Source organism: Nestor notabilis, unplaced genomic scaffold (assembly GCF_000696875.1).
Source record: "Nestor notabilis isolate BGI_N333 unplaced genomic scaffold, ASM69687v1 scaffold26878, whole genome shotgun sequence".
Lineage (NCBI taxonomy): Eukaryota > Metazoa > Chordata > Aves > Psittaciformes > Psittacidae > Nestor > Nestor notabilis.
Genome location: NW_009940990.1, coordinates 2,019 through 2,662, shown reverse-complemented (window position 1 = coordinate 2,662; position 644 = coordinate 2,019). Strand labels below are relative to the sequence as shown.

Genomic DNA, 644 nt, shown 5'->3' with positions numbered 1-644 from the left:
CAGCAGGGTGCTGCGCTTCAGCGCCTCGAAGGCTTCGTTCACCTTCTTCAACCTGCGCTTCTCCCGCCGCGTGGCCGCCCGCCGCCGGTCCATGGACACCGTCTTCCTCTTGCAAACCTTGCAGGCCCAGGGCAGGCATTGCCCGGGACAATGCTCAGGCAGGGCTGAGTCCTTCTCCTCCAAAGCCACCCTTCCGTCGGGACACAGGGACACCTCCGGTCGCTCTGGGAATGCCGCCGGCTCGTAGCCCTGTAAGCGGGAGCCCAGGAAATTTTCCCCATCGTAAAACCTCTGCTCTGGGAAAAAATAAGGGTTTGTCTCAAAGAGCTCCATGGTCACCGGGGCGGCTCGGTGTGCAGCTCGGGGACGGCTGCTCCCTCTCCCCACACCAACTGCTTGGTGCCATTTAAACCCCGGCGCTGGCATTAAATCACGGAGATAAATATAGAAAACCTAAAGGAAACCTGAGCTCGGCCCGAAGCTGCTGCTGCCTCACATCAAAACTTGTCCATCTGATTTCATGTGCTCTCCCCAACGGGGATTTCACTGCCCAGACCACGCTGGGGGGGCCTGGGGGAGCTGGCATGGTGGGGACGGCAGCGAACAAGGGCTTTGTTTGAGCCCAGGGGTGCCACTGGGGACGC

At 60.7% G+C, this 644-nt stretch overlaps 1 protein-coding gene across 1 annotated transcript in view; it reads right to left on the bottom strand.

Annotated features, from left to right (window-relative positions):
- MYOG (myogenin (myogenic factor 4)) overlaps positions 1-333 on the bottom strand; it is a gene marked incomplete at its 3' end in the record, with an annotated part of 484 nt that extends 151 nt beyond the window's left edge. The window contains exon 1 of the mRNA XM_010020650.1: positions 1-333. Coding sequence (XP_010018952.1) covers positions 1-333 — 333 coding nt within the window.
- Between the last annotated feature and the right edge of the window lie 311 nt (positions 334-644).